The sequence below is a fragment of the Carcharodon carcharias genome, chromosome 19 (assembly GCF_017639515.1).
Source record: "Carcharodon carcharias isolate sCarCar2 chromosome 19, sCarCar2.pri, whole genome shotgun sequence".
In the NCBI taxonomy this organism is placed as follows: domain Eukaryota; kingdom Metazoa; phylum Chordata; class Chondrichthyes; order Lamniformes; family Lamnidae; genus Carcharodon; species Carcharodon carcharias.
This window is the reverse complement of record NC_054485.1, coordinates 96,684,577-96,696,459: the sequence shown is the minus strand read 5'-3', so window position 1 is coordinate 96,696,459 and position 11,883 is coordinate 96,684,577. Positions and strand designations below refer to the sequence as shown.

At 48.8% G+C, this 11,883-nt stretch overlaps 1 protein-coding gene across 3 annotated transcripts in view; it reads right to left on the bottom strand.

Annotated features, from left to right (window-relative positions):
* Positions 1-8,645: 8,645 nt before the first annotated feature.
* The window catches only part of LOC121291134 (neurogenic locus notch homolog protein 1-like), a 138,748-nt gene continuing 135,510 nt past the window's right edge, over positions 8,646-11,883 (bottom strand). For 2 of the 3 annotated variants that reach the window (XM_041212211.1, XM_041212212.1), the window contains 2 exons: positions 10,910-11,007; positions 8,647-10,168 (listed from right to left, as the gene is read on the bottom strand). In XM_041212211.1, the coding sequence (XP_041068145.1) occupies positions 9,014-10,168; positions 10,910-11,007 (1,253 nt within the window). In that variant the 3' untranslated portion in view covers positions 8,647-9,013. Of the gene's footprint in view, positions 10,169-10,909; positions 11,008-11,883 lie in introns of all 3 variants that reach the window. The other variant, XM_041212213.1, reaches the window with a different exon arrangement.

Genomic DNA, 11,883 nt, shown 5'->3' with positions numbered 1-11,883 from the left:
TATGTTATATAATATATACAGGAGTGTTATACCCTGTAACACAGAGTGTGTTATGTAATGGTTACAGGAGTGTTATACCCTGTAACACTGTTATATAATATTTACATGTGTGTTATATAATATATACAGGAGTGTTATACCCTGTAACACAGAGTGTGTTATGTAATAGGTACAGGAATGTTATACCCTCTAACACACAGCGTGCTGTATAATATATACAGGAGTGTTATACCCTGTAACACAGTGTGTTATATAATATATACAGGAGTGTTATACCCTGCAACACAGTGTGTTATATAATATATACAGGAGTGTTATATCCTGTAACACAGTGTGTTATATAATATATGCAGAAGTGTGATACCCTGTGACACACAGTGTGTTATATAATATATACAGGAGTGTTATATCCTGTAACACTGTTATATAATATATACAGGAGTGTTATACCCTGTGACACACAGTGTGTTACATAATATATACAGGAGTGTTATACCCTGTAACACAGTGTGTTATATAATATATACAGGAGTGTTATACCCTGCAACACAGTGTGTTATATAATATATACAGGAGTGTTATATCCTGTAACACAGTGTGTTATATAATATATGCAGGAGTGTGATACCCTGTGACACACAGTGTGTTATATAATATATACAGGAGTGTTATATCCTGTAACACTGTGTTATATAATATATACAGGAGTGTTATACCCTGTGACACACAGTGTGTTACATAATATATACAGGAGTGTTATATCCTGTAACACAGTGTGTTATATAATATATACAGGAGTGTTATACCCTGTGACACTGTGTTATATAATGGATACAGGAGTGTTATACCCTGTAACACACAGTGTGTTATATAATATATACAGGAGTGTTATACCCTGTAACACACAATGTGTTATATAATATACACAGGAGTGTTATACCACTGTAACATGCATTTGGGTGTAAGTTTGCTTTGCTGATCTTGTAAATCAGATGATATTCGATCGACTGCCTGTTGTACAGCTCACTCCAATTCCTTTAAACTGAATGCAGTATAGGTTCACACATAAATAGAGGGTCATTTGTAAATGTAGAAAATTCCTATGGTGGGGCTGTGCGGCAGGGTGGCTGGGAGTGGGACATGTGCCTTTGTAACTGGAAATATATGGCCCCATTTTTCTCTTCATCTCATTTTGTAAAGTATTATTTGATTGTTCCATTTTGGTTTTGAAGTGCCAAAGGGCAGTTAAAGGAGCTGCTATGAAGCATGTTGACCAAGAGGCTAAATGCTTGTGTGGCACGAGGTGGAGCCAGTGATCATTGAGAGGGCGGGTTGTGATTGCTGTGAGAATCGAGCAGAGGCGAGGGATATTGCTTGTGATGCTTTCAGCCGTTCTCCCGTGGGTTATCATAGCTCAGTCAGTGGAGCTCACGCCTCTTGGGTCAGAAAGGATGGATCCCATAATGAGAGCCTGCAAAGTCTATACGGAGCAAGTGCTGCACTGTTGGAAGGCCATGTTTGGTGTGTGAGTGCGTGTGTGCAGTTCCCAAAAGTTACAGTGCAAGCCCCTCACAAGTTGTCCCCGTTAAGATACCGCGTACAAAAAATGTAAAAGTGCTCCGTATTGAAATGAATAGGGCAGGCCCAAGGAAAAATATGTAGACAGGACATTGATCAGAGATGCACTCTGTTGAATGAGTCATTAAACGAAAAGAACATTATATCCCTGTTGTTGTCGCATTTGCCCTTTCAAACGGATGTGAAAGATCCCGTGGTACTATTTTGTTCTGGCCAGTATTTAACCCTTGGTGATCAACACCACTCAGATGATCTGATTATTTGTTAGGTTGCAGTTCGTGAGGCTTGCTTCATTTCCTACATTACAATACTGACTACACCCCCAAAGAAACTTCATTGGCTGTAAAGCACTTTGGGACCTCCTTGGGTTGTGAAACACATGATATAAAGGCAAGTTGTTTCTTTAAACATGAACCATGGCCTGGATTCTGCCCAAGGTGATATGTCAAGTGTGCTCAGTGATCCATCGAACAAGAGACTCATAGGATACAGCAGGCCATTCAGTTCATTGTGCTTCTGAAACAGCTATTCAATTAGTCCCCATTTCCCTCTGCTCCTTCCTCATAGTGAAGTTTTCTCCTTTTATCTTATATTAAAAAAAACCCAGCTTCCTTTTGAAAGTTTATATTCACAGCGTCTACCACTCCTTTTGATTCTTTCATGGGGTGCGTGTGTCACTGGCTATGCCAGCATTTCCCGTCCATCCCTAATTGCCCTTGAGAAGGTGGTGGTGAGCTGTCTTCTTGAACCGTGGTGTAGGTACACCCACAGTGCCGTTAGGAAGGGAGTTCTAGAATTTTGACCCAGTGACAGTGAAGGAACGGCGATATATTTCCAAGTCAGGATGCGTGGCTTGGAGTGGAACTTGGTGGTGTTCCTATGTGTCTGCTGCCCTTGTCCTTCTAGATGGGAGGGGTGACAGGTTTGGAAGGTGCTGTCAAACAAAGAGAATTTCAGGTAGCTGTGAAAGATCCCATGGTACCATTTGGCTGTGTGGAGCTGGATGAAGAAACAGTTGTTGCCACAAGCTGTGAGGTGAAGTGACATGTTTGTGTCGAGGGCAGGAGTGTCCTGTCGACTGGCAGAGGGAGGAAAGTGGAAAGGAATGGGCGTGGAAATTAGCCAGCAACAGTGGGGAATGCAAGTATGATGATTGTGTTGCTAGACTTGAAATCCAGAGACCTGGGCTAATAATGCAGAAAATGAGTGTTCAAATCTCACATGATATCTTGAGAATATTCAAATGTGGAAATAAAAAAAACTGGCCTCACTAAAAGGGAGCATGAGGCTGTCAGCTTGCCGTAGAAGCCTACCTGGTTCACTAATGCCCCTTTAGGGAAGGAAATCTGCCGTCCTTTCCCAGTCTGGCCGTGTGACTCCAGACCCACAGCCATGTGGTCGATTCCTAACCGTCCTCCAAAGCGGCCGAGCGAGACACTGTCACAACCACGAATGATTTCGAAAAGAACTGGGACGGGCAGTCAAGGGAAATAAAATTACAGGGACGCAAGGATCAAACTGGGCAGTGGGACTGGTTGGTTTGGTGCGGAGAACCAGCATGGACTCAACGTGCCTAATGGCCTCCTCTTGTCCTGTAATGGCTGTGTGCATCTCCCCCCTCCACCACCTAAAGGCACCTTCACCATGTGGACTGCAGTGGTAAGAGAAAAAGGCCCCTTGCCTGCTTCTTGAGGGCAATGAGGGGGGGACAATAAACGTCAGCCTTGGCAGTGATGCCCACACTCTGAGAATGAAGACAAAACTGATCACAGGGAGGTAGAACCGCAGCGTTCTCGGAACTCAACTGACAGCACAGCCCAAGACCAAACAAATCCCCCTATCAGTCCCAGCCATGTGAATGAGGGGGTGTCCTGGTTTATTGGCTTTGAGGTGCAGAGGCAGCAGGGGTTTACACTTGGCTTTTGGGAGGTCCCTGAATTGAGTTTAAATGCTTGCTCCCACCAATTGGATGTGTTGACAATTGGATATATATCAAGCCGCTGGTGCTGTTCAATGTTCTCATTTAATATTTCTACACCAGTGAGGTGCAACCATACGGTTGACAACAGACGCTGCCAAATCTCAAGGCCCAGAGGATTTAAAGTGGGCAAAACTGGAAGTAAGAAATTCATACTGACAGGATTGACCTGCCTGGTTTTTGAAGGCCGGATTGGGCCCTGTTGAGACAGAATACCTTTGACATAAACAAAAACACTGTGGTCAAAATGTATGGCGGCTTCAGCAAGTATAGGCAGAATTAGAAGCCTCCACCACTGATAGGTCATTGTAGTGCAGTAGCTATGTCACTGGACTGATCCAGAGAATATGAGTCTTATCAAATTAACTCAAACAAACCCACCCCCTGATTTTGAACACCCTATTAACTCTAAACTCAGCCTTCCCTGCTCTTAAGATTAACCATCCTAGTTTCTACTGTCACCCTACACAACTGGAGTACCTCAGATTTGGTGGCTTTCTGTTAAATCACCTCAAGCGGATTTTAAGGTCACTCTCAGTTTTTCGCTGTGGAAGGGATACAGCATAGCAACATGCTTTCAAGTCAACCACAGAGGGGTGAGGCATGAACAAGTCCATGAAGGATTCACTTAACCACTTCCCCGAGTAAGATGTAGCACATGACAAAGAAGCTGAAGCACAGAACTTAGTGACCGAGGAAAGTGGGTAAGCTACATAATAGAAGTGCGTTCACACCATCCCATCAAACACTCCCAAGTCAGCCACAGCTTGACTTATAGAGTAAACCTCCCTAAACACTGCCATCAAACACTCTCAGCAAAGGTACAACACGGGGTTAGATACAGAGTGAAGCACCCTTTACACTGTCCCATCAAACACTCTCAGCAAAGCTCCAACACAGGTTGGATACAGAATAAAGCTCCTTCTACACTGTCTCATCAAACACTCCCAGGACAGGTCCAGCACAGGGTTAGATATATAGAAAAGCTCCTTCTACACTGTCTCATCAAACACTCCCAGGACAGGTACAGCACGGGTTAGATATATAGAAAAGCTCCCTCTACACTGTCCCCATCAAACACTCCCAGGACAGGTGCAGCACAGGGTTAGATACAGGATAAGGCTCCCTCTACACAGTCCCATCAACACTCTCCCAGGGTAGGTACAGCATGGGATAGATACACAGTAAAGCTCCCTCTACACTGTTCCATCAAACACTCCCTGGACAGTTGCAATACTAGTTAGATTCAGAGTAAAGCTTCTTCTAGATTGTCTCATCAAACACCCCCAGGACAGGTAGAGCACAGGTTGGCTTGGCTACAAAGAGACATAGATAGGTTGAGTGAGTGGGCAAAGATCTGGCAAGTGGAGTATAATGTGGGAAGATGTGAAATTGTCCATTTTGGCAGGAAGAATAAAAAAAAACCTTATATCTAAATGACGAGAGACTGCAAAACTCAGATACCGAGGGATCTGGGTGTCCTAATGCAAAAGGTTAGTATGCAGATACAGCGAGTAATTAGTAAAGCTAATAGCATGTTATCATTTATTGCGAGGGGAATTGAATAGAAAAGTAGGGAGGTTATGCTTCAGTTGTATAGGGCACTAGTGAAAACATATCTAGACTACTGTATACAGTATTGGGTCTCCGTATTTACAGAAGGATATAAATGCATTAGAAGCAGTTCAGAGGTTTACTTGGCTAATACCTGGAATGGGCGGGTTGTCTTATGAGGAAAGGTTGGACAGGTTAGGCTTGTATCCACTGGAGTTTAGAACAGTAAGAGACAACTTGATTGAAACATATAAGATTCCGAGGGATCTTGAGTGGGTGGATGTGGACAGGATATCTCCTCTTGTGGGAGAATCTAGGACTAGGGGTCACTGTTTAAAATTAAGGGGCAGCCCATTTAATACAGAAATGAGGAGAAATCTTCTCTCAGATGGTTGTGGGTCTTTGGAATGTTCTTCCTCAAAGACAGTAGAAGCAGAGTCTTTGGTTATTTTTAAAGCAGAGGTAAATAGATTCTGGATAAGCAAGATAAGAAAGTTAATTGGGGTAGGCGGGAATATGGAGTTGAGATTACAATCAGATCAGCCATGACCTTATTGAATGGCAGAGCAACTTAAGGGGCCAAGTGACCTACTCCTGCTCCTAATTCAAATGTTCATACGATACAGAGTAAAGCTCCCTCTACACTATCCCATCAAACACTCCCAGGGCGGGTACAGCACAGGGTTAGATAGAGAATAAATCTCCTTCTCCACTGCTCCAATTCTTCCTTTGTGTCATGCTCAAAAGTGCACCCCTATTGGACCAGTATAGCATTTCCTTTCCTCAGACTGGGCATTTGACTGCGATGCCAAGTTAGTGATGAAATTTCATGCCAGCACACAGCCACAGTTCTGGACACAGTCACACCCTGGATTGCCAGTGCACCAGCATTTACTGCACATTTACTTGCATGCACCGAAAAGCTATTTTGGGATTAGCCTATAACAAAGAATAATATGATTCTCACATGCCAGTGTCTTTTCAAGGGCATAATTCCTTGAAAAGTTGCTGATCTCAGTGATTTAAAATGAACCCTTTCCACAGATATTTTATTTGTCCACAAACCTTTTATTAGAAACACAAGATTTGTTACAAAAACCATATGCACAGTATTTATAAAATTATATCAAAAATAACCTCTTTAATAAAATGCTGCATTTAAGTAACCAGGAGAGATTAGCAGTGGTGCACCTGTGTCGATAACAGTAATAAATATATGGAAATATGAACACTCATATTTGACGGCAGCCTGAGGACAGACCACCACCATCACCTGCCCCCACCCCAACCAACCCTCCCCACCGCCCCCCCAACCTCCCCCCTCAACCCACACCCACCTTCTTGCCCAGAGGTTGTAAATTCTAACGTTGTGTCGTCTTAAAGTGGGGAACTTCCTTCTGTGTAGTAGTGATTGAAAGCTCAATGACCAGCGGACAGAGTGCTGAATTTGCTCATTATTTGCAGTAAAGGGCACAGCAGCACTGATTTGACGGGCGAGTGGCAATGGCGCAGTGAAGTGAGCAGAGGGGAGGTGGAGGGAGATATGGCACATTTTCATCTTCTCACTCCTGGCCCTGTTGGGTCCCCTGCAGACTACGCACGCAGGCCCGGAGGAGAGTGCACCCAGTTTTCCATCTTTTAATGGAGCAACCCGTTAACATGATTTAGGGTTGAGGTTAAGGCTTACGGATCAGGTAAATGTTTAGGGTTAGGGCCGCTCGGCACGTCGCGTCGGTGTTGGCTCCTTGGCCAAGCTACCCAATTAGTCCCACTCCCCAGCTTTGTTCCTGTAGCCCTGCCTTTACCCTTCATGCGTCTAACCAATTCCACTGCCCTTTCAGGCACCTTCCATATTATTCCAAATCAATTTTTCACCCTCCTTTCGCAAATAGCTTTTAACCCATGTCCCTCCGGTTACTGACCCTTCAGCTACGAGATAGTGTTTCTATGGGCAGAATTTTACGCCGATGGGATTTTACAGTCCCGCCGAAGTCAATGGACTTTTGGATGTTATAGCTCCGCATCCCCCACCCCCCACCGTGACAGGGCCATCAAATTCCACTCAACTTACTTACCCCATCGAAAACATTCACGATTTTGAACACATCTATCAAATCTTCTCTGAACCTTTTCTACTCAAAGGAAAACAGTCCCTGCTTCTCCAGTCTCTCCACATAACTCAAATTCCCCGATCTCAGGACCATCCCAGTCAATCTCTCCTGCCCCGTCTTCAAGCCTTGACATCCTCCCTAAAGCATGATGCCTGGAATTGAACATAACACTCCAGCTGGCGTTTAGCAGTGTTTATTTTTCTGAAGGTTTGCCATAACTTCCTTGCTTTCATGCTCTGTGCCTCTATTTGTCAAGCTAAAGGATCCAATGTCCCTCCTTTAAAAACTTTCTTATCTTGTCACCTTCAAAGATTTGTGCATACACCTGACTCTGCACCCCCTTTAGAGTTGTACATTTCTACTGCCTGTCCCACGCCCCTATCAAAAAGTATCACTTTGCACTTTATGTTAAATTTCAGCTGCCATGTGCCCACCCATTCCACCAGCCTGTCTGTATTCTCCTAACATCCTGATTTTCACTCACCCTGCCACCGCCCCCTGCTGTTCACTCCAAGTTTATACCCAGACTTTTAAATCATATCCTGAAAACCCAGGTCATTAATATATCAGAGAGCAGTAGCACTAATACTGACTCATGGGGGGGACATCACTGTACATTGCCCTGCAGCCTAAAAAGAAACGACCATTCACCATTTCCCTCTGCTTTCTGCCCCTTAGCCAATTTCATATCAACACAGCCCTTGCTCCTTTACCCCCGGGGATTCATGGGCTTAGGGTAAAGGTTCAGGGGTCAGCTTGGGGTTAGGTTTATGATTCGGGTTAAGGTGAGTTGTCAGGTTGGGGCTGGGGGGGGGGGTTAGGAACATGTTTGCTGCCAGTGTTCTTTGGCAAACGCATTTCTTATTCTTGCTGTGCTGCCTCTGCCACGTGGTGGTGCTGTCTACACATCCCGAACAAGGAGGGGGGGGGAACCATCGCCACCGCTCAGGCTACATCAGGCTTGCTGTTCTTCCTTAACAGGAAGTCTCTCTCTCGGTCTCTTGGGTATCGCCGGCCATTCTCCTCGAAATCACACAGTTTGCTTCCTTACAGCGCACGGTGGATGGAGGGGGCTTGTGGGGAGGCTAGTGGCGCAAAGTGATCTCGGTTGGGGGTTGGGGGTGGGGTTTTAATGCCAGAAACCATGTGAAATATCACAGTGTGCGTGTGACCTGAGAGACATGATCACAGAGTCACATAGGGCAGAAGAGGCCCTCTGGCCCATCGTGTCTGCACCGACATGTGAGAAACACCTGACCTGCCTACCTAACCCCATTTACCAGCACTTGGCCCATCGCCTTGAATGTTATGACGTGCCAAGTGCTCATCCAGGTACTTTCTAAAGGATGTGAGGCAACCCACCTCCACCACCCTCCCAGGCAGCGCATTCCAGACCGTCACCACCCTCTGGGTAAAAAGGTTTTCCTCACATCCCCCCTAAACCTCCTGCCCCTCACCTTGAACTTGTGTCCCCTCGTGACTGACCCTTCAACTAAGGGGAACAGCTGCCCCCTGTCCATGCCCCTCATAATCTTGTACACATGATCCTCCCCACAGCCTGGCTCTCGGTGCTCTTGGTGACAGGCTGGCGCACCGCATGCGCAGTGCTCCCTCCGCGCAGACGCAGACCGGTGAACGTGTTCCCGTTTTTAGAAGCTGCCGCATTGACCGCCTCCCCCTCCCCTCGACCCCGATCTTCACTCAGACGCCCCGTTACCCACAAATCACCGGCGGTCACATGACTGCCCCTCGCTCCGCCCCCCCTTTCCCTCCGTTTACCTCGAAGTGCAGCCTAGGAGGTGGGGCTGATTATTCCATCCGACCAATCAGACTGGTTGGAATGCGGCGAGGAGCTCGACCATTGGTCGGGGGACTCGGGGGAAGGCGTCAGGAATGGGTGTCGCCCCTGGCGACAGGCGTGGACGTCCGTATCCGGCGGCGACGGGTAACTGTGCTGTGACGGCGGGGTTGGGTACAGGCTGGTCGCCGCCGCGGCGACGGGCTGCTCGTGGATGACGGGCAGCGAGGCCCCGTAAAGGTTTTGCTCCTCACCCGGCGGCCCCTCCTGGGGCGGGTTCCGGACACCCAGGAGCGCTGGCCCCAGGAGGCCCGGCTGGTTGCAGGCCGCCGCCTCCTGGCTGCCGCAGCCGCCGCCGGTGGTGGGCGCCGGGTACCGCAGGTGCGGGTGAACCGGCGGCAACATCGGCCGCTCGGGCCCGCCGCCCTGCCCCGCCCACCAGTCCTGGCGCCGCCCCGGGTAGCGGCTCAGCTGCCAGGGCGGGCCCTGCGCCTCCCGCTGGCGGGCTGCCGCGTACCCGAGCGCCAGGCCCAGGCGCGGCCTGTCAGAGTAGCCCGAGTGAGGGGCGCCCCCCGCCGCCGCCGCGAGCCTGCCGGCGTCTCGGACCGGCGCGCTCAGGTTCGGCAACACGTGGTTGTACAGCCGGTCCGCTTGAGGGCCGTGGCCGTGGCAGTGCCCGTCCGCTGAATGCACCGCGCAGGCCGGGGGCAGGAAGACGGCGGGTGGAGCTTGATAGGGGCAGGGCAGCGTCTGGGGGAGGTACAGGGAGTGATTCAGGTCGATCTGGGGGGGCAGGGACGCGCCTCGCAGGCTGCCGGGCCCCGCCCTATCCCTGGCCCCGGCTTCCCCGCCCTCCTTGGGGCAGGCCGGCCCCCGGGCGCCCTGCCTCCTCCCTCCCCCCACCACCGCCCCCCCTCTCTTGGGGGGCTTGAGGGCGGGGAAGGGCGAGGCGGGGGTGACCGTCGGGTCGCGCGGCAGGCCGTGGTCGTCGAGAAGCTGGACGATGTCGTGGTGTTGGCGCTCACTGGCGATGGCGCGGGGCAGCCGGCTCATGTGGTCGGCCAGCTCCCGGTTGGCCAGGTGCTCCAGCAGAACTTTGGCCGTCTCGTAGCTCCCCTCGCGGGCGGCGATAAAGAGCGGAGTCTCCTCCTGTGGCAGGAAAAGGCAAACACGTGAAACAAGACGGAGATGAGGCGATTCCCCCCCCATCCCCCATTTGGTCAGTCACTGCCAGTTGTATCACCGTCAGCATTATCAGCATTTCCCAAAATATACTTTGTGTGTTCAGTGACAGGTAGGAACTCAGTGCTGGGAAAGATAGAATTACTTCTCTCAAACACTCCCAGGGCAGGTACAGCATGGGGTGAGATGCAGAGTAAAGCTCCCTCTACACTGTCCCCATCAAACACTCCCAGGACAGGTACAGCACAGGGTTAGATACAGAGTAAAGCTCCCTCTACACTGTCCCATCAAAAACTCCCAGGGTAGGTACAGCACAGGTTAGATACAGAGTAAAGCTCCCTCTACACTGTCCCATCAAACACTCCCAGGACAGGTACAGCACAGGTTAGATACAGAGTAAAGCTCCATCTACACTGTCCCCATCAAACACTCCCAGGGCAGGTACAGCACGGGGTTAGATACAGAGTAAAGCTCCCTCTACACTGTCCCATCAAACACTCCCAGGATAGGTATAGCATGGGGTTAGATACAGAGTAAAGCTCCCTCTATGCTGTCCCATCAAACACTCCCAGGGCTGGTACAGGTCAGGAACGAATCTTCCCATCTCACACTGTCTGTCACTTGTTGGGAATGCTAGGTGTGAACTATCCCCTTGACATCCACGGATGAAGGTCTTTCCCCATCAAAGGCCCTTCCCATCCTCCTTACCTTGTGGTCCTGCATGTCCTTGTTGGCACCATTGCGCAGAAGGATGACGACCGTATCCACGTTATTCACAGCGGCTGCCCAATGTAGAGCCGATTTACCTGAAGGAGCAAAGGGAAAGAGGGGTCAGGAGGGTCGGTACTGAGGTGGAGCTGCACTGTCGGAGGGACTGTACTGAGGGAGTGCTACACTGTTGGAGGGTCAGTACTGAGGTAGCACTGTACTGAGGGAGTCCTGCACTGTTGGAGGGTCGGTACTGAGAGCTGAACTGTCGGAGGGACTGTACTGAGGGAATGCTGCACTGTTAGTGTGTCAGTACTACTCTGTCGGATGAGCCCAATTTTGGATGAGACATTAAATTGAGGTCCCGTCTTCCCCCTCAGGCGATGTAAAAGAAAACATTTCGAAGAGCAGGGGAGTTACCCTTGCTGTCCTCCTCAATATTCACCCCTCAATCGACATCAGTAAAGTAACACCAACATCCCATTCTTGCTTGTGAGAGCTTGCTGTGTTCAAATTGACATTTCCAATGTTGCATCAGTAACAGACCTTCAAAAAGTACTTTGCATAGTGCTCTCTTTGTGAAAGGCTCTGTATAAATGCAGGTTTCTTCTCTTTCATTTATTCAATCTTAAAGGTTCGGATGTCAGACCATCAGTGGAAGGAGATGAATGGAAAAGTTAATCCCTTCCGTGCACCTGGTGCACAAGCTGACTCTTCTCTTCGTCGGCTAAACTGGTTGAAATCCTCCTGCGTTGCTTTCACTGAATCATCTTCCTCCTCTGCAGCTCTTTCTATTTTAAAGGTGGAAATGTTAACCTACCCCCTGTTGCAAATCTGACGGAACCATTTTTCATCCTCCTTTGGAGTTGGCGGGGAGCAACGTTGGGGAAGAGGGTAAAACTGGAGTTCCACCCCATCCTGAGGGATTTGCACCCAGAGCCTGAGGTTAAAACCCCTCCCCCGTCACCCCTTCC